Source organism: Balaenoptera borealis, assembly GCF_965194805.1.
Source record: "Balaenoptera borealis genome assembly, chromosome: 10".
In the NCBI taxonomy this organism is placed as follows: Eukaryota; Metazoa; Chordata; class Mammalia; order Artiodactyla; family Balaenopteridae; genus Balaenoptera; species Balaenoptera borealis.
The window spans coordinates 71,280,086-71,299,257 of NC_138874.1; the positions used below are offsets into that span (position 1 = coordinate 71,280,086).

Sequence of the window (19,172 nt, forward strand, 5' to 3'; positions counted from 1 at the left end):
GGGGGGGTGGGGGGGTGGGGGGAGGGGGACTCATTCTAGGGAGGATCAGCTGCCCTGCAGACAAGGGTCCAGCAAGCTGCTGACATCTGACCCAGCTATCTCCCTCTCCCTCCCTCTCCGCTGCTTTTGCCCACAAAGAGCTGGTTCTCATTTTGCCTGCCCTTAGTGCCCTTCTCTGAAAGGAGAGTGAACTAGAAAGGGGCGGGTGGAGGAGGCCCTGCCCTGATGATTCTGACCACAGCCAGCATGGGCCCAGTCCTGAGCACGGCTCTGCAGCTTTGGCACAGTCGGGCACCTCTCTGGGCTTCCATTTCCCTCCAGTGAACAGGTGACCACGTCTTGTCTTTTCCACTGTTACATATATAGCAGCACTTAGCACATTTTAGGCACATAGCAAGTACTCAAAAAAAAATTTTTTTTAAATAATTGTATGTCTACTTACAGGTTATATATAGTAGCAAATAGATATCAGTAAGTGAGTGTCTTTCTCCCCAGTAAAAGGGGATTGTTTCCAGATGGTTGGTTAGCCTGACAGTGGTGGAAACCAGAAGTGGGAGAGCATGTGTGATGGCCAAGTGGGGCTGGGAGACCTTCATGAGCAAGGCCACCATTTGTCCAGCCCTAGATTCTCCCAGAGGAAAGTCAGAGCCTGGGCACTTAAGGTTGCTGGGACAAGCTGTAGCCTTCATAAATTCTACGTTCATCATCTCTCTGCACAGTGTTTATATTTCTATTTGTAGAAAAAATATCTGTGGCTCTTATGTATACCCACAGAGGAGAGGGGTGTTTCATTATCATTACAGATACTTTCCCTCTGCTCAGGAATCTAATGAACTGGACTTTGAGAACTCACTTCCAGCCAGGCAGGAGCAGGACCTGACTGCTGTTAGATGCAGGACCCCATCTTTGAGTCTGACCCTCCCCCTCCCCACCTCTCCCTCCATACCCAGGCCTCACCTCTCCCAGGCGCTCCCTCAAGTGCTGGGTATTCTTTTGCTGACCCCATCTGATCCTATATGTGGACTCACTCTAGCACTATTCCAAGTCTGTTATTTATAGATTGGAAGGGGAGGGAGGAGGAAAGGAAAGCAGGTAGAGTTCATTTAGGCATTCACAAAATACCCTTGAAACAACATTGTTATGTCCATGTGGCCACGTCAAAATGGCTCAGCAAAGTGGTTTGGCAAAGCACCCTGTGCCTTCAAGTCTGTGGGTTGGCGTAAGATGCTGCCCAGATTGGGACTTGCACCCACTCAACCAGCTCCCCTAGTGTTTCTGGTAAGATGACCTTTTGGTTCAGGAAATGAAACCCTTGACCGGGAAGTAAAAGTGTCTGGAGGTGTTACTGGGCACTTTCCTCTCTTTGTCCCCTCCTCGCTTGCCCTGGGAGTGGGGCTCTTGTTTCCTGCTTCAGCCAAAGGAACTCTTAGGTCTCCTGCCCTCCTGCTCATTCTGTGGAGACCCCATTCGTCACTGTCACCAAGGTCTTCATATCCCCTGCAGGAGGTTGGAAGGACTAACCAGGAACGGGTGCCTGTGTCAACCTAGATAAAGAGGTAAATTGAGGCAAGCTTGAACTACCAGAAATTGAGTTAATTCAGGAATAGCAGAGGAATAGCCATTCACGAAACACAGGCTGTCCGGAGCTACAGGCAAATCCGTTGAGGGTCAGCTTATCTATGGGCAAGGAGCACAAGTGGGGGCGTCCAGCCAGAGTCCAAGCTGTAAGTTCACTGGCTTGAGGATGGGAGGGGTTCTTGGTGGATGTTCATTGCTCACGAGGTAAGTCTCGATCTTCTGTAAATCAGGCATTTGTGGGAAATCAGCCTTTCAGTTCTTAAGTTTCTTTTTTCGGAGGACACATGCCTGAGGTTCGCCCTTTCATATCCTTTGGTTCCATTTTAGATTGAAATCCTTTCACGCCTGACACAGAGTCCCAAATGACCCACAGCCATGGCTCTATTGCCCTGGTGGGGTGGGGGGGGCGGGGGGGTGGTTCTCCATTCCAGGAAACTGCAGAGCAGTAAAAGGGGTTCTCTTTACAGGACATTGCCCTGGAGATCTTTTTCCGAAATGGATATTCCAAGTTTCTTGTCTTCCACAACAGTGATCGGAGTAAGGTCTTCAAAAGGTAAGGGTTTGAAAATCCTCCGCTAAGGAGACTAATCGTGAACCAATAGGAGAGGAACAGCTCTGTTCTCAGGAGAGTTGTTCTCAACCCACAGTTAGCAGGATTTAGGTTAGACAGGAGAAAGAACTTACCCACAGAACTGTTGAGTGATGGAAAAAAGTATAGAGAAAACTATAAAAGCTCCTTCCCTAAATCCTGGGAAACTGACTCTGTTTCATGAACTGAAGTAGTTTGGGACAGTAATAACTGAAGGGAGAAAAAAATGTGCAGACACAACATATTTAATGGGCCTTCCAGAATATTCTGGCTCTATTTTTTAATTTTCCGGCTTTATTTTTTAATTTTCCAAGTAACTTTTTTGGCTTAATCTTCCTTTTAGATCCCAGTTGCCGATTTTGTTTGTTCTGACTTCATATTTTATTGGAAAGAATTCCTACCAACTGATTTCCCACTTCTGCATGGAACATCTTTTTTCTTAAAGAGAGAAGCATGCTGGTTTAGTTTAACTTCTCTTTATCCAAAGAGATTACTCAATCTAAGGAGTTTAAGCTAGAGTTTAAATTTTAAATTTATATTATTAAAGTTAGAGATATGTAGATTTGCAGAGAATCTAGAAGAGGCCAAAGGAAAGGTAGGTTCCTAGCCATAAACAGACCACACAGAAGCTGGATTAATAGAAAAGTGGTCACATTTAGCTCCACTTAGGGTTGAAAGTTCTGAGGTGAGATTTGACATCCCTAGCCTGCATGTCCCAGGCCATTTTGTGCTCAGAGGTTCTAGCCTTACCTTCCTGTCGGCCCTGGCGAGTCACTGGCACCAGGACCAGCTGCTGGGTCCCGAGGGCAGGGCCAGAGTGGAGAAAAACAACTCTCGCAGAGAGGCTGTCTGAGGCAGCTCCGGGTGCATCTCCATTGACTGTGATTCTCCCTTTGAGGTTCTTCGGAGGACTGCTGTTATATCACCTCCTAAAATGTCTTCAGGTTCCGTTTTAGACCAAACCGAAGAAGTAGACATACAATGCTGAACCTCAGGTTCATGTTCCCTTGTGATTTCTGTGCATTAAATGACGTTTTTTTCACAGTCGAGCTAGAAGTCTTATACATCCATAACTCAGACAGTGAATAGTGCCAACCACACCCCACCCTTGTTCAAGGAGCATGAAAGTAAGATGGCACTTGTCCCTAGAGTACTACAGTGGTTGCTAAAATCAGCAATGGAAATGCCAGTGCTGGCCCAGAGGAGGTCTCTAAAACACATAATTTTTATTGTAACTATTATTTTATTGTTATCATTGCTATTATTAAGGCTAGAGCATATAATGGCAGAGGGTGCTGATGGGGTGCCTCAGAGGTACACCCTGATCTAGGGGCAAATGGGGCCCACTGGAAGGGCAAGAATAAAGCCAACCTCTAGCCTCCCTCCAAAAATGTTCCCATGGTGGTGGAAGAGTCTTGACTCTGCTGATAGAATAATCCTTTCCCTTTTTGTCTAGCTTCTGCTCTTTCCAACCCGGCTTGAAAGGAAAAGGCTTCACGGAGGAGCCGCTCAACCTAAGGTAACAGGTGCAGGGAGGAGGCCAGCCATGCTCTCTGGGCAAGAGTTGGCCTTGCTTTGATTTTCTTCATTGGCCTGACCCTACTGCTAAGGAGGCATGCAAAGAGCATGTCAATCTGCCTTCTGCTTAGTTTTTCTCTCTCCCATCCCCCTACAACCCTCATCCTACTCCCCTAGTTCCTTCTGCCAATTAAACCTCTACAACAGACTTGAAGTCCCAAGTGCTCTGAGGCTTGTTCAAACCAAAATGGCAGGAAGCCGCCTCTGCCTGTGGTGGGGGGGGCAGGTTGCCCGTACAGGGGGCAGCCCAGGGCCAGCCTTGGTGTCAGGCCCTCAGGTTGGGGTGTGCGCAGTCCCAGGTCTGTCCTTGCTATTCGAGGCTCTGAAAACTCAGAAGCTAAATAAATAAATGTACAGTGATGTGCAGAGCAGATGCTAATTTATGAGTCTGTGATATGGAGCATCTTTCCCAGGAAACAAAATGCTTACGGCCCCTTCCTAAGCGCCCCCGCCTTACAAGTACCCAGTTCTCTGGAAGGCCAGTTCCGGATTGGTAGGTACTTTTATTTCAGTTAGGAAGGGGAATAGGAAGAGGACGGTGGTTGCTGTTTTTCTCCAGGAGTCTGTGGGGCTGGGGCAGGGAGGAGGTATGTTCAAAATATTTATAATGACTATGGAATGGGTGTCATCAGTTTATTTAAAACGATTTATCCATAGTTTGTTATGTGTAGTGTTCGCTGCTTCACAGAGCAACAAGGAAAATACTGAAAATCTCCCCATTTATTGAGTTTACATTCTTGTGAGAAAGACAGAAAGCAAAATGAATGAAATATAAAGCATATTAGATAATGATAACAACCAAAGTCGATCGAGGTTGGGTTTGAAATCTTAGGTTGGTAGGGGAAGACCTCACCCAGAAAGTTAATATTTGAATTAAGACTTGAACAAAGTGGGGAAACAAGTTATTCAGATAACTGAAGAAAGAACATTTCAGGCCAAGGGAAGAGGAGAGCAAGGGCCCCAAGGGGAGGTGTGGTGGGCTTGGCTGGGGCCATAGTGGTTGAGTGCAGTGAGTCAGTGGGAGCAGAAATGAGAGAGGGAACAGGGTTCATGTAAGCCTTGGGGGCTCACGCTAATGGGGTCACCTTTTACTCTGAATAAATGGGAAACATTGGAGGGATCTTGTGACCTAACTTATATTTTAAAAGACTTACTCTGGCTTCTGTGTTGAGAATAGAACATAGTGGGTCAAAGGCAGAAGTTGGGATACTGGTTAGGAGGTTTTTGCAGTAATGCAGGTGAGAGATGATGCTGGCTTGGATTGGGGGTGGGGGTGGCAGTAAAGATGGTGTGAAGTGCTCAGATTGTGGACATATTTGTACATGATTGAAGGTACATCTGGTGGGATTTGTTGACAAATCAAGTGTGGGTGGGGAATGTGTGTGTGAGAGAAAGGACTTAAGGATAAGACCAAGCATTTGAGCTTGAGCAACTGGAAGATGAAATGGGGAAGACCACACGAAGAACTACTTTGGTGGTGTAGTGGATATCAGGGGCTCGATTTTGGACGTGTTAATTTTGAGATGCCTCTCAGATATCCAGGTGGAGATGTCATGTAGGTCATTGGATATATGTTTCAAAAGTCAAGGGAGAGGTGCTCCAGAGCAATACATATCTAAGCTCATGGAAGAAGAGCTTTGATAAAATCAGGAAGCCGAAGAGCTGGTTCTAGGCTCAGACCACCCAAGCAGCCAGGGCATGTGGTGAGGCTGTGCTGCTGCGGTCAGCCATGGACTTTGGGGTCAACCTGATTTGGGCTCATAGTAGGTGCTCAATAAATTGTAATTCCTTTGCTTAGTTTTAGAATCAACTGCTGTGTATTTTGGGCATGTTTATGGAGCAGTTGATTAAATACAGGCATCTGTGTTCTCAGCTCTTTGAGTTTCTCCCAGCCCTTCTCCTACCAGCCACAGTGTGCCTACACAAGTTTCAGAGGGGAAGGCAGTAGTGGCTCCCAGCCTTAGAAAGGCTTGGCTGGCCATTGCCCCATGCCTGGAATGAACTTGGCCACTTTTTGTTTGGATTACCAAGGACAAAGCCCAATTCATACACTGAGTCTTTAAAAATGCCTACCTGCTCTTTGCACACTCTAGCGAACATGAGCTTCTCTTCTCTGAAGGAGGTGCATGGTCCATTCTGCGGGCTTTCACCTGGTCCGAGATGCTTGGCCTGTGCTACAGGTTTTCATATCTTCAACCCCCAGCTCTTCATGACTGATCTGGCCCCTCCCGTGTATAGGAAACCAGAGCTTTTGGATACCAGAGTTTTGCCTAGAATTTCGGTGACAATGGCTGTCTCCATAACTGAATTCCAAGGATGTTCTATGGGCCTGGATCCCAAGTAGAAAATACTTGCAAAGCTGAGGTCAGCCTGGGATCCATAATCCTCCTCTGTCTCCCCATGGTACAAGGCTAGACCATTCTGAAACCAGCATGGTGGCATAATCGGACATCTGTGAGGTGCAAGGCTCTGCAAGCATATAGGGGCTTCTAATGTAAAGCCAGCTAGATGCCCCTGGAAACGTGTCTGATGGCCAAAAAACTCCACGATGTTAGACATAGGTAGGCTCTGCAGAGACGTGAGAATAGCTGAAGTTACAGGGAAAGGGAAGCTGGTTGAAAATGAATATGTGAAGAAACACACATCTTTATACTTAAAGTTATCTGTACCCTTCCACAAAGGGCTGGAAACAGTTTCAAAACTAAATACAGGGTATAATGATCCTTTAAAAATTACTTCCAAACTCCTTTAAAGGACAAAAACATAGACGTGATATCAGGTACCTGGAATGATCTAGTTACTCTAATTGTCCTGAAACTAAGAAAAACCAAACAATTGTGCTAGGTTACGTCATTTTCCAGCAACAGATAACAAGAAACAGACAGTTTGGGGGACTTTTTTGTTCTGGAACATACTTTCTCTTGGCACTGAATAAATAGGGTAGTGGGTAACAAAGAAGGCAATTCCCTTTCTATAAAAAATGAAAAACAAGAGCACTATAGAATATAATTTTCTATATTGATTCTCTGAAAAGTTAGAGCCCTAATATTTGGGCTTATTTCTGTACAGACATTTCTTTGGGACGCTAGCATGATCTGGCTCAGTTCCATTGCTTCCCAGTGATCTCAGTTCCTATTGAGCCCAGAGTTTAGAAAACCCAGGGAAATACAAGGCCTGGTTGCCTATCTGGCCTTTCCTCTCTCAAATGTCTGTTGCACACAGTACACACCTTTGAATGGGCTAAAGGCATCCTTCCATAGCCATGGTCCCTGACAAGTTCTGAAATACTCACTTGCTGTGTCATCAAGACGAAAGTGTCCCTGGGCTGGAAGAAGTTGTTGGTTGTGAGGCAGTGCTTATATTTGGGGCCTTACTGTATCTGCATGTTTGTAATTTCTGAAATGTTCTCTCAGTTGTGTAGCTAACTTAAATGTAATGGTTAGGATGAAATTCATTTTTTGGCATGAAGTTCTGCAGTTGAGTATGTACTGTCCTTTATAACTTTCCTTTAATGAATGAGTTTCCTTTGAAACATTATTTGAAAAATAATGAAAAACAAAGAACTTAGAAAACCAACCATAAGAAGGTGTAAATTCCCATAAGAAGATGATTCTTCCACGATAATCAGGGCACCACCGCTAGCAGCCTGGAGGCTAAATTTCAAGTACTCCACCTCCCCACTTCCGCCTTTTCAGTCCCTACTCTCCAGAGATCATCACTGATGACCAGTTGGGAGGCTGAGAATCTGTAATGTGCATGGTTACTTTGATAAAGAGAACTTTCAGCTCCATCACTGAATGGAGGAACATGCTCCTTGGGCTTCTTGGTAAAGCACACCTTGGGAGGGCAACTGTAGGGGCTATACAGCTCAGACCCTAGGGTTAGAGCAGAATTGGAACCAGAAGTGAACTAAACACCCTGGTGGGATAACCAATGCCCTGGCATTGTGGAGCTTCTCACATGGTTGGCTCAACAGGCAATGGGTAGTGGAGCCCAGTGACCTGTGGTGAGCTCACGTCTTTCCCTGCCCAGACCTTGTTTTGGCCCCCATTCGTGTTGTTCCTTGTCTTACTTGTTCAGGTCTCCTCTTAGCTCTATCCTTAGCCGTGACCTCAGACCTGTTTCTAGGCAGAAGCCTAACTTAAGCCCTGATCTCTGCACCAAGCCTGGCCCCTTTGTCCACCCATTCAAGGTGCTTCCATAGGGCAGTGGGCAGGTGCATTAAAGTCCAGAACTGTGAAAGGAGCAACTTGCCGGCTCACGGTCCCCCCACCCCACTTGCTACTTGTACCCAGACACCTCCAGAAAACCTGGGACATGGGTTGAGAAGCCATGCATTGTCTTTTTATTATTTTAACATCTTTCTCAGGAATCTTCAAGGGTAAGATCAACATGGATAATTTTAAGTTAGGCCAGTGATCTGAAGTTAAGGTGCTCTTTCTCCTGAAATGCCTTAACTCTTCAGAATGATTGAGGAACTTTAAGCTTGCCATAGTTACTCATAAATTAGCACTTGGCAGATATAGAAAGATCTGTTAATCACTGCATATAGTCTGTAAGATTTTTTTTTTTATTTTAAAATAACTATAGATGCACAGGAAGTTGCAAAAATAATACAGAGAGGCCCCATGCAGCCTTCACTTAAATTCCACCAATGGTTACATCTTATGTAACTATAGTACAGTTTCAAAACCAGGAAATTGACATTGGTACGATATGTGTGCATAGTTCTTTGTCCTTTTTATCATATGTGTAGATTCTTGAAACCACCACCACTGTCAACATACGCAATTACTTTTATCACCACAAAGATATCTCTTATGCTACCACTTCCTGGTTATGCCCATCCTCTAACACAGCTCATCATCCTTAACCCATGGCAACCACTGATCTGTTTTTCATCTCTACCATTTTGTCATTTAGAGAATTTTCTATAAATGGAATCATAGAATCTGTGACCTTTGGAGATAGGCCTTTTTTTACTCAGAATAATGCCCTTGAGATCCATCCAAGTTGTTGTGTATATCATGCTCCTTTTTATTGCTGAGTAGTATTCCATGATATGGATATACCAGAATTGGTTTAACCGCTTGCCTGTTGAGGGAAATGTGCTTGTTTCTAGTTTGGGGCTATTACAAGTAAAGAAGACAATCTACGTTTAATGTAATTATTAAGATGTTAGGACATAAGTCTGCCATTTCATTTCTCATTTCCTGTTTTTTCCTCTGTTGTTCATTTCTGTTTCTTTTTCGTGCCTACCTTTGCATTCCTGAAAGATTTGTTAAAATTCTACTTTGATTTGTCTATAGTATTTTTGGTTGTTTTGGTATAAATTCTTTGTATAGATTTTAGTTGCTTGAGGTGTTGCATTTTACATACGTAACTTATAAGAGGCAACTGGTGTTGGGATTTCACCAGTTCAATTGAAGTGTAGAGACCATAAGTCTTTTAAGTCTTAAAGTCTTCTTTTAAATTTTTAATTGTCTATAATTTATGTCTATCATTTTCTTAAATATTTCCTCTATATAAATTTAAAAAACACACACAAAATATTTCCCAAAGTCATTTTCACACACAGATTGTCTAAAGCAAGAGAGGCAAAATGAATTTAAGAAGCAAGTCAGTGGTTTGGCTGGCACTGGAGAGCCTGGCTTCCAGAATGTTTCCCTTGCCACTCTCTTCTCCTAACTGAGGGCTTTTCTTCTTCAGAGCTGATTAGCCTTCAAGTTTTTGCCATAAGCTACTCTAGGGAGATGTTGAGCGTATCCTAGGGATGAAAACAGAAGAGGCCAAGGCAATTACTCCAGATCATGGAGGCAAAACACAGCAAGGGCAGAGGTCGCACAGGGGTCACCTAGGTCACGCCTGGCTTTCAGAGAGGGTGGTGACTGGGTTAGTGTGAATAGGGGTTTTGTTCTATTTGAAGAAAGAAAAAAACCCTGTGACTTTCCTATCAAGTATTTTGGGGCCTAATATACTCTCCAGAAAGTAAAGATGACTGCAGTATTTTAGGGCATGAGGGAACATCAACATTAAACCTTTCCTTGACAGAAAAAGAAATAAAATATAGAAGATGTTTCCTAACTGAGTTCTATCTCCCATCTTCAATTCATCTTACTGCCTGGGTTTTCTGATGAACCAGGGGTCTAAGGTGAATGTATCCTGGGGCAAATCAAAGCCCCCTGCTTGTTTATTTCTCAATCCTGGTGAAGTTCAATGCACTTAAAACCCCTTCCTAAGACATGGCTATAAGAATGAAAGCACCATCAAGCACCTAGAGATCAAGGATGGCAAAAAATGTCATCTTGCATGCCAGCCACTCCGTTGGAGGTAAATCCAGGAGAGGTGCTGCAGAGAGATTTTGGAAGCCAAGCACAGTGGAGGAAGTTGCTGCAATGGTCAGGAGAGGGGGTAGAGGGGCAAACCTGGGGTCCAGACCAAGACTCTTTGTAGGGGCACAGGGAGATCTTTTTCCTTAACTCATTAATTCTGAAGAAAAAGTGTCTCAAGCGGGAGGAATAGAAATGGTCGGTATCCAAATAACTATCCATCACTTTCTGTTTGGATCAAATGCCCCTGCATGGATTCTGTGCTTCTTGGGTCAGAGATGAAGTAGGTAAAATAGCAGGATGGCTACTTAGGGACATGTTCAAGGCCCAACATTCTAGTGGGGTCTCCTAGGCCTAAGGCATGACATCTCATCATGCACTTCACAGACATGTGTCCTCCTCTCATCTGTAGAAGGACTTCTAAGAAATCATTGTGGACATTAAATGAAGGGAAAAATATAAAGAATGACATTCAGTGTTCACAAGGGTGCAGTGAAATGAGCTCTCTAATATATTACTGGTAGATATATAAATGGGTGTAAACTTTTTATAAGCTACTTAATAGCATGTATCAAAAATTATTTAAAAACCACACCCTTTAATACAACATTAAAAAAATCTTAATCATACAGGCTTCATCACAAAATGATTTCTATTAGTGAAAAACAGGAAACAAATGTCCAACAATAACTTAGTTATGTATATCCATGTTTGACTATCTTACAGATGTTTTAAATTATGGTTATTAAGACCATGTAACCACATGGGTTTCAAAGCAGGATAAAAATGATGTGAATGCTATTATTTTAACTATGTATAAAATATACACAGAAAAATAACTAGTAAGGAAATCTGTCAATATTACAGCTGGCTTACACAGTAGAGTTGTGGATACTTTAAGCTGCTATATTTAAAACTATGTTGTGGTATTGTTACTTTTATAATAGAAAACATTTAAGAAAGAGAAAAACTGAAAAGGGAATTTTGAATCTATATCTTCAGAGATTTTAGAAATATGATAGAGTTGTCACAGCTAAGCATTTCAAAGGAAAATAAGCAGTGAGGAGTGAAGAAATGAAGTATGCTGTCTGCTGTGGTTTATAACATGAAAAAGAAATACGTTAGTCACGCTGAACTAATGGATATTTATCTCTCAGTGCTTTTCCACTGACCACTACAAAACTTGCCACCAACACAGGGAAGCTTTGATTTAAAACAAACAAACAAACAACAACAACTATGAAAAACTTTCCTAAGGATATCTTCCTTGATCCCTTTCTTTTAAGCAGTATAAAGGTGTGAGTGAGTGGTACAGGGAAGGTTCTCAGCTATTGTGAGTTCTACCAACAGATCTAGAGTGACTGAAGACACTGTTCAAAGTAGTATTTCAGCTTTAAGATGCACCGAGCTCTAGTTCTTAGAGAGAACTGACTTCTACTGAGTACTCACTCTGTGAGCTATCTGCTTGAGACACATGACAACGCTTGGAGTTGGGCTGGTATTACTCCCACTTTACAGATGAAAGGACCAAAGCTAAGTAAAACGTCCAGGGAGATGGCAAGTAAGAAGCAGAGCTGCTCTGGGCTCAGATCTGTCCAACTGCAGAGTCTTTGGCTTTTTCTCTGTGCCAGACTAGCCCTGCACACCACTAGGCTCTGATCTAACTTCCTCAAACGATGGCATTATAAAGAACAAAGTCTTCTTTCAACTTGTCTTCCCTACAGGTTGTAAAGGGCAAGACAGGCTTTCCCCCATTGGACACAGTCCCTGCACCTAGCACAGTGCCTAGTAAGATGTTTATCTATTGACTGCACCAACCCCTATCTGCACCCATTCTTTCCTTATTCCACAAAGGTCTGGAAAAGCATGGACATAATAAGATAGGAGTGAACCTCATTCATTCACAGCCAGTCAAGGGCTTGCAGGTTTAGTCTAGAAAGCTCCTAGAGCAAATTATGCAAGTGCAGAAAAGAGAAAGGGATAGGACTGCTTAGAGCCCAAGCTGTTAATGCCAATACTTAATGATAATATCTGCCCATCTCTGTGGCCCAGTTTTGTCCCCTTCTCAAGACTATATGTCCATCTGCCCGCCTACCAACCCATGCTTAGAGATGCCTGACTTTTGAAGCCTGGCCCAAAGCATTCCAATAGAACAAGCTCCACACTGGGGAGCTGGCAGTTGGTCCAGAAATGTGTGATAATGAGACTAAGAGTGTGCTGGCTGTATCAGCTGCCCAGGCCACGGGCTGTAGGCAGGAGAGTTCTGGGGCAGAAGTGAGACAGATGTCCCTTTCCTGACGCATTGTGCTTGTATGTGCGGGTGTGCGCATGCAGAGAAGACAGAAGTGTACAGAATGGCAAAGAACTAAAAGCCCTTCAGTCAACAAAATCACAAGCCAAGGAGGTAGGGAAAGGTATTTTATGGACTTGGCTGGAGGAGCTATTGCAGTAACAGAAGAATCCCTCAGTTTTGTGAGGATGTAGCCCATTGTCATCTTGCCTCCCTCCCTTTTCCTTCTTGCCTTAGGGTCAGGGTCCCAGGTCACCTCCAATCTTCCTGGGATTCCTTGGCCATGGAGTTGGGTGAGACCAAACTGGAAAAGATGGCCCTTCTCGGTGCCGCCGTGGCCATGCTTTTGATTTTGTTCAGCTTGTCCTGGGCCTGTTGGCATTTTCTCAGGCAAGGCCCACATAGATCCTTCTCCTCCACCAGATATAGGTTGTCCAGCCTCTTGACGGAATCTATGAACGTATCTGGCTCCTCCGGCTTGGGAAAGGGGTTTCGCTTTGTGTTGAGCTTTTTCAGCTTGGGGAGCTTGGAGATGCTGTTGGGGATGGTGCTCAGCAGGTTGTCATGGAGCCCCACCTCGTGGAGCTCCTTCAGAGCGCCTAGCGCGGTGGGCACGCGGTCCAGGTGGTTCAGACCGAAATTCACAGTGCGGATATTCTTGAGCTGATTGAGCTCCACAGGCAGCCCATTGGTGGTCAGCCTGTTGTTGCTGACATTGAGGTAGAGCAGAGAGGTCATCTGGCCGATGGACTCAGGGAGCTTGTCAATGTAGTTGCTGTGCAAGTCCAGCCACCGCAGGTTCTGGAACTTGGAGATTGAGTCAGGAATCTTCCTGATCATATTCCGGCTAAGGTTGAGCTCGTCTACATCACTGAGTCGCAGAATACACTTGGGAAAGGTGGTAATTCCCATCTTGCTCAAGTCAAGGCGTTTCTTCCCATCAAATGTGATCTTGATACAATTCTTGGCCACACTGAGGGTGATCTTTTTACCCTTGGGGCCTTTCCCGCCCTTGGCCATGTTCTTTTAGTAAGGGGGTATGTTTGAAGTATGTTGTTCTGATTGACTGGTGATCAGTTAGAGAAAAAAGTCACATGAAACTGCTAGAAGATAGACTCTGAAAAGAAGAGAAAAAATATCCAGTTAGGAGATGACATAAGGGTACTGGACTCCCCCCAAATCATAATGCTTCACTTTCTAATGGTTTGAAAGGAGAGAAAGAGGAGAGTGGAGAGAAATTAGGTCATCAGCAGAAATAGCCTAGCCAAAGATCTTCAGCAGTTGAATGCCCTCTTCAGACCTCAGTGCTCCCAGATGTAAAATGGGAGGTTCAGGGTTGGCCTGAAGGACGCTCAGCACCCCTCTGGCGGTGCCATTCCCTGACTTAGGAATCTCTCCATTGTCCTGGACTTTCACATAGTTCCCCTCCTGGGTGTGTGTGGGGGGCGTGGGGGGGGTAATGTCTTGGGTATCTGCCATTTCCCAGACCCTCACTTAAATCTAGTCTTTTCTTAAAGTTATCCCACAAGTGCCTAGGGTGGGACTGCTGAGTTCTCAGAAGCAACATAGCCTGGATATAAGGGAATAAAAGTGGGAGTTAAGAATGACTTGTGTATTACATCCCTCTTCACCTTCTGGGCCCAGAGGAACTAGTCAGGCCTTGGCTACTATAACTGCAGTGCAATAAAAGCAGCACAGAGAAGTCTCTGCTTAGCCCCCAGGTAGGAAAATGTGCCTACACCATGCCCATGAGCACGGAAGAGGGGGCCAGGGTGGAGCCTGGCAGAATTGAAGAGAATGCTGCCTTTTCCTACCTCCTATCCACCTTGTCTTCCTCCCCTCACAATCTTCACACTGAAATTCAACTGTAGACACCTCTGCACCGATAGGTGTGATAACGGTTTGCTGCCATCAGAGAAGTAGAACGTACAGAGGGATGGGTAGATTCTGGCCTCACAATGCTTGCTTAGAAGTCCAGTTCTACCATATATAATTTGCTTAAATTTTCAGTGCCTCGATTTCCTTATTTGTGAAAACAGCTCCCATTTAGGACTCAAAGGGAGTGTAAATTATCTAAACTATAAAGCGCTTACAGCAGTGTCTGGCACATAGTAAAAGCTTCATAATGTTAACTATTAAGTATTACTATCAGGAACTTTGCACATATTGATTTTAATCTTCAACAATCCAGCAAGATCCATAGGCTTATCCCCACTATAAAGAGAAGAAGACCGAGGCTCAGGAGTGAGGAAGGTCTACAGTCAAGAGGAGGATGCAACCGGCCTGCCTGTTCTAGAGGCTCTTTTCTTTTCTACAGCTTGGTGTCTCTTGCTTGCTGATATGCCATTTTGGACCAAGCTCCCACTCTGGACAGAAGCATGCTGTCAGGAGATAAATGCTCGCACTGCCTCCATCTCCCAGTAGGGATGGGTGGGAGAGGTGCTCTGCACTTTCTCTACTTCATCATCCAGGCCCTTTATCAGGAGCCATGTTTGTGTAGCACATGGAGCGCCAGCAATCAGGCTGTGTGAGCCTAGTATCACATGTTTTCCTCGTACAGTAATCCTCAGTGCCAAAGGCAAGTAGGTAAAAATGCCTCCCACGTGCTTATTATAAATCCTGCTCTTGCCACTTCTGGCTGAAGGTTTGAGGATTCCACCCTATGCAAGTCCCTACTGGATCAGAGCCTCCTGAGATGGATGGAGCCCTCCAGAATAGCCCGATGAGAGTATTGTCAGCTCTCAGCCGCATTGATGTTCTTTGGAGCAGGCCTTGTAAGCTGAACCTATTCTTTAGAAACAGTGAACCGACCACATTCAGGCATGATTGGCTGGTTACCAAAGACAGTACTGTGTTCACCGGTATTGAAATATCTGTATCACACAGCTGTGTGGAACCAGATGGGGCAAAGCAGTTTAAAAATGAAAGCTGGGGTTCCAGTCACAGTTAAGATGGAGTAAGTGCGCTCTGCCCGTGTCACCCACTGAATGCAGCAAAAGGCCCAAGGACTCTGAAGATAAATGGTATAAGGCAGATTGGAGAAGTAACTCAAAGTAAGACCAACTTTGCACCAGTGATGACAGATTTCCAACAAAAACCTCCCTCATTGGCCAAGGACAGGGAGACGGGGCCTTTTAGGGTCAGGGTGAGGGAGATCCTGTTTTTTTCTATTCATCTTTTCCATTCTCTTCTGCCTCAGCCCCAGGCAATCCTGTATCACTGGAGTCAGGGCATACAGGCACCTAAAACTCTAAAGGGGGAGAACCATTGTCTTTGACCAAACTGTTGTCCCAAGTGTGTGGAGGTTTGCTTTTTTTCTCTCTCTCCCACTGCTACTTGGCCCTGGAGAGAGAAACAGTGGCAGGAAGTACACAACAGATTTAGAAAACAAGTTCCCTGGATTTCTAGCCAGAAGACCAAGGAGGGGAGGGCAATTCCTGGGAACCACAAAGTGTTGGGGAGATTGCAAAGAGGAGAGAGTTTAATAAAGTTGTATATGAACTCCAGGATACACCCTGAGCTGCCCACGAATAGACCAAACCCTGAACAGGGTCTTGAGTACCTACTCCCAAACCCTGAACCCAAAGGCTTTGTGAATTGAGCACTGTGCAGGTTTCAGACTGGTGCCTGGGTAGCAACATGAAGGGCTGATTCGAATAGTACTGTAAATTCTTTGCAAACTGAATGGACATTATAAACGTAGTCTACAGAATCTACAGAAGGTTTGCCAGAATTTGTAGCCTGTGACTACCTGCTCAAAATATACATGTATATATCAATATAGTTATAAAGATACATCCTAGAGGAAGAAGAAGAGGATAAAGGCTTGTGGTGCAGAAAAATATTTGATGGAAAAATGGGTAAAAACTTCCAAAAGTTGGTGAGAGACATAAAAACTACAGATTCAAGAAGCTCAGTGAACTGCAAACAGGATAAACTCAAAGAAATCCACATTCAGACATTATCAAACTGCTCATAATTAAAGCAAAAATTAAAGAAAAAAATAACATGTTGCCTGCAGGGGAACAGCATACAAATTATTACAGGTTCCTCACTAGAAACTGTGAAGGCCAGAGGTACTGGAAAAATATTTTTAAAATAATGCTGAAAAAAAAGAACTGTCAACCAGACAGTAAATAAAAACATCCTTTATGAATGAAGGCAAAATAGACATTCTTAGATGAATGAAAAATAAAAAGATTTGCCACTAGTTGAGCTGCTATAAAAGAAATGCTAAAAGAAGTCTTTAGATGAAAGGGAAACAATACTAGAGGGAAGCTTGGACCTTGAGAATAAGGGAAGAGCAATGGAAATGTAAATATGTGGTAGATATAATAGGCTGTTTTTCTCCTCTTACAATCTTTAAAATACGAATGATGGTTGAAAGCAAAAATTATAACTGTCAGTGTATGTAGATGGAATACATATGACAACTACAATATAATGGGGGAAGTTAATGACACCTATAAAGTAGGTAAGATTTTTACATTGCTTTGGAAGTGGTAAAATATTAATTCTAAGTAGGCTGTAGAAAGATAAGTATGTATATTTTAGTCTCCAGAGCAATCGGAATGGATAGTTTTCAGAATGGATTATAAAAGAAAAAGACCCAATTATATGCCATCTATAAGAAAAACACTTTAAATAAACAAAAGTAAGTTAAACTAAAAGAATAGAAAAAGATGTACTTAACAAGAGAACTTTAATATAGATGAAGCAGAAAATGATAACATTGAAAGAAGAAATGGGCAAATATATAATTAGAGTTGGAGCTAGCAATACTTCTCTCTCAGTAATCAGTAGGACTAGAGAGAAAATCAGCAAGGAATGGGGTTTCTCAACCTTGGCTCTGTTGACATTTTGGGCTAGATAATTCTTTGTTGTTGGCAGGGATGGGGTGGTGATGGGGGAAAGGCCTGTCCTGTGCATTGCAGGATGTTTAGCAGCGGAAAGTAAGAATATTCTACCCACTAAATGCCAGTAGCTCTCCACTAGTTGAACATCCAGTAATGTTTCTAAACATTGCCAACTGTCCACTGAGGGGCAAAATTGCCCCCAGATGAGAACCACTGATAAAGAACTGGACATTACCACCAACCAGTGGGATCTAATTGGCATTTATAAAACACTCTACCCAGCAACAGAATACACATTCTTTTCAAGTGCACATGGAACATTCACAAATATAGACTACATTTGTGGTCATGAAACAAATCTTAACAAATATAAATGAATTGAAATCATATAAAGAATGTTCTCTAAAAATAATGGAATCAAGTTAGAAGTCAATATCAGAATAACTGGAAAATCTCCAAATAGTTAACAATTAAACAGCATATTCATAAATACTCCATGAGTCAAAGAAATCTCAAGGGAAATTAGAAAATATTTTGAACTGAATATAAAAGTAGAACATATTAAAACTTATGGTATGCAACTAAAGCAGTGATTAGAGGAAAATTTATAGCGTTAAACATTCATACTAGGAATATTTAAAAAAATAAGAAAGGTCTCAAATCAATAACAGACTTTTACCTTAAATAAAGTGGTAAAGAAGAGTAAAATAAACCTAAAGGATGTGCAAAAAGGAAATAGTAAAGATGAGCAGAAATCAATAAAATTGAAAGGATAAAGACAGTAGAGAAAATCAGTGAAATTAAAAGCTTGTTCACTGAAAGGTTTAATAAAATTGATAAATATCTAGCCAGACTGACAATGAAAAAACAAAAAAAGAGGGATATCCCTGGTAGCGCAGTGGTTAAGAATCCGCTTGCCAATGCAGGGGACACGGATTCGAGCCCTGGTCCAGGAAGATCCCACATGCTGTGGAGCAACTAAGCCCGTGCACCACAACTACTGAGCCTGTGCTCTAGATCCCACGAGCCACAACTACTAAGCCCACGTGCCACAACTACTGAGCCCACGTGCCACACCTTCTGAAACCCATGCACCTAGAGCCCATGCTCTGCAACAAGAGAAGCCACCTCAATGAGAAGCCTGTGCACCACAACGAAGAGTAGCTCCCACTGGCGCAACTAGAGAAAGCCCATGCGCAGCAATGAAGACCCAACGCGGCCAAAAATAAGTTAATTAATTAATTTTTTAAAATAGTGCTGCTATGTGTACGATATAAAAAAAAAAAGAGAGGAGACACAAATTATGAATATCAATAATTAAAGAGAGGATAGGACTAAAAACCCATAGACATTAAACGGGTAATAAGGGAATAGTACAAACAACTTTAGAAAAAAACTTACATGAAATCGACTGTAAACTATAAAATCTCACCCATGAAGAAACAGACAACCCTTAAAGACCTATAGTTATTAAAGAGACTGAATTCATAGTTGAAAAGCTTCCAAAAAAACCCTCCAGGCTCAGATGGTTTTATTGGCAAATTCTACCAAACATTTAAAGATAACAACACCAATTTTACACCAACTTTTCCAGAAAATAGAAGAGGGAACAATTCCTTATTTTCTGAGGCCGGCATTACCCTGATATTAAAATCACGCAGAGACAATACAAAGAAAGAAAACGACAGACCAATATTCCTCATGAACATGAACATAAAAATTCTCAACAAAATATTAGCAAATTGAATCCACCAATATATAAAAAGAATAATACATGACATCCAAGTAGAAATGCAAGGTTGATTCAATATTCAGAAAGCAATGTAATATAGCACATTAACAGACCAAAAAGAAAAACATACATGATCATATTTATGCTGAAAAAACATGTAACAAAACTTCACATTTATTCATGACAAAAACTCTCAGCAAACAAGTAATCCAGTTTATCT

At 43.0% G+C, this 19,172-nt stretch overlaps 2 protein-coding genes across 4 annotated transcripts in view; one reads left to right on the forward strand and one right to left on the reverse strand.

The window, feature by feature from the left end:
* WDFY4 (WDFY family member 4) overlaps positions 1-19,172 on the forward strand; it is a 260,133-nt gene that overhangs the window by 182,975 nt on the left and 57,986 nt on the right. Inside the window, exons 45-46 of the mRNA XM_082407126.1 lie at positions 2,046-2,131; positions 3,624-3,686. Of these exons, the coding sequence (XP_082263252.1) occupies positions 2,046-2,131; positions 3,624-3,686 (149 nt within the window). The remainder of the gene's footprint in view (positions 1-2,045; positions 2,132-3,623; positions 3,687-19,172) is intronic.
* LRRC18 (leucine rich repeat containing 18) overlaps positions 8,759-19,172 on the reverse strand; it is a 28,870-nt gene continuing 18,456 nt past the window's right edge. For 2 of the 3 annotated variants that reach the window (XM_082407147.1, XM_082407148.1), the window contains exon 2: positions 8,759-13,481. In XM_082407147.1, coding sequence (XP_082263273.1) covers positions 12,617-13,384 — 768 coding nt within the window. In that variant the 5' untranslated portion in view covers positions 13,385-13,481 and the 3' untranslated portion in view covers positions 8,759-12,616. The remainder of the gene's footprint in view (positions 13,482-19,172) is intronic. The other variant, XM_082407149.1, reaches the window with a different exon arrangement.